Raw genomic sequence first — 1,127 nt, 5'->3', positions numbered from 1 at the left:
GATCCGCTGGATTTGTTAGTTCTAGAGGAATATAAAGCATCACTGGAGCCGTCTGAAGACTTCGAGGAATATTTACTTACAGGTCTAAGCTATTGCAAGTTTTTACGTCCAAAGCCGACGTGCCAATAATAGGAAATTGCAGTTGCTATCTTTCGGCATCAACAAAATTGTATGCGGAATATTTCTTTCTTAAGTTCTGTTTACAGTCTTAATTACGGTCAGTATGTTAATCTATTCTTTCGTCATAAATATAGGCCACATATTTTTGAAACAAAAATACAGTTTTATACTAAAAGACCTGTTTATTCATCTTCAAGTATGTAATTAATATCTCATTGAAGAGCATTTCATCCGACAAGATCGCATATATAGCTGTAATCAGAAAACAATACTTATTAGTACATTGTAATGGAGTTTGGATAATCTTTGAAATAACTCACCAACTAATAAATGAACAAACGATCTCACATCACATTCCTTGCTCGACTAGCGAAGTCTTCTAGCTTCACGTTCAGATTCCAGCAGGGTCAAAATATCACCTTCACGGACGGGTCCTTTGACGTTGCGGATGATTTGACGGTTTTGTTCACCGATGAATTCAACTTTCACCTGTGTACATTGGCCCTGAGAACCAGTACGTCCCAGAACTTTCATGACACGAGCCCACACAACTGGTTTATCCATATTTTTTCGTAAAAATTGAAGATTTTTCGCGAAAATTTCACGTGTAGCAAACGAGCAAAGTGACAGCCGGAAGCAAAAGAAAGAGGTGGCGTTAACTTTCGATAAATTTGTACGAATTTTAGAACTTGGCAGCACCTATGAGATTTTGCGTCCACAACTGAAAAGCCCTACACACGCATTGATTTATCGGCCAATCAGTCGACCAACCTACTTAACGAAATTCTCCATAAACGCGCCAAGCAGTTGGACGATTTGAGTAGTAGTTAAGTTATGCCAAAGAAGGTAAGTTTATAAGAAGGGACAACTCGTTACAAAGAACGTAAACAGAACATCCATTCATTAAGCCTGGTATACACTTCAATGCGAGTGTGAGCGTGAAGTTTTAATTTTGACCAACATCTTCGTTATTACTTAACTTTTTGCAACAGTTGATAGCAAAAGAT

At 37.8% G+C, this 1,127-nt stretch overlaps 1 protein-coding gene across 1 annotated transcript; it reads right to left on the bottom strand.

The window, feature by feature from the left end:
- Positions 1-277: 277 nt before the first annotated feature.
- LOC108355977 (40S ribosomal protein S28) lies at positions 278-783 on the bottom strand. The gene is made up of 2 exons (XM_017607106.1): positions 441-783; positions 278-372 (listed from the first exon to the last, which is right to left on the bottom strand). Exon 1 carries the CDS (start codon positions 682-684, stop codon positions 487-489), a length of 198 nt encoding a protein of 65 aa, XP_017462595.1. The 5' UTR covers positions 685-783; the 3' UTR covers positions 278-372; positions 441-486.
- Positions 784-1,127: the final 344 nt, after the last annotated feature.

This window comes from Rhagoletis zephyria, unplaced genomic scaffold (genome assembly GCF_001687245.7).
Source record: "Rhagoletis zephyria isolate East Lansing unplaced genomic scaffold, Rhagoletis_zephyria_1.1 Rzeph_scaffold_52623, whole genome shotgun sequence".
NCBI classification, from domain to species: Eukaryota; Metazoa; Arthropoda; class Insecta; order Diptera; family Tephritidae; genus Rhagoletis; species Rhagoletis zephyria.
The sequence above is the reverse complement of the archived record's forward strand: the minus strand, read 5'-3'. Positions and strand labels throughout refer to the sequence as shown.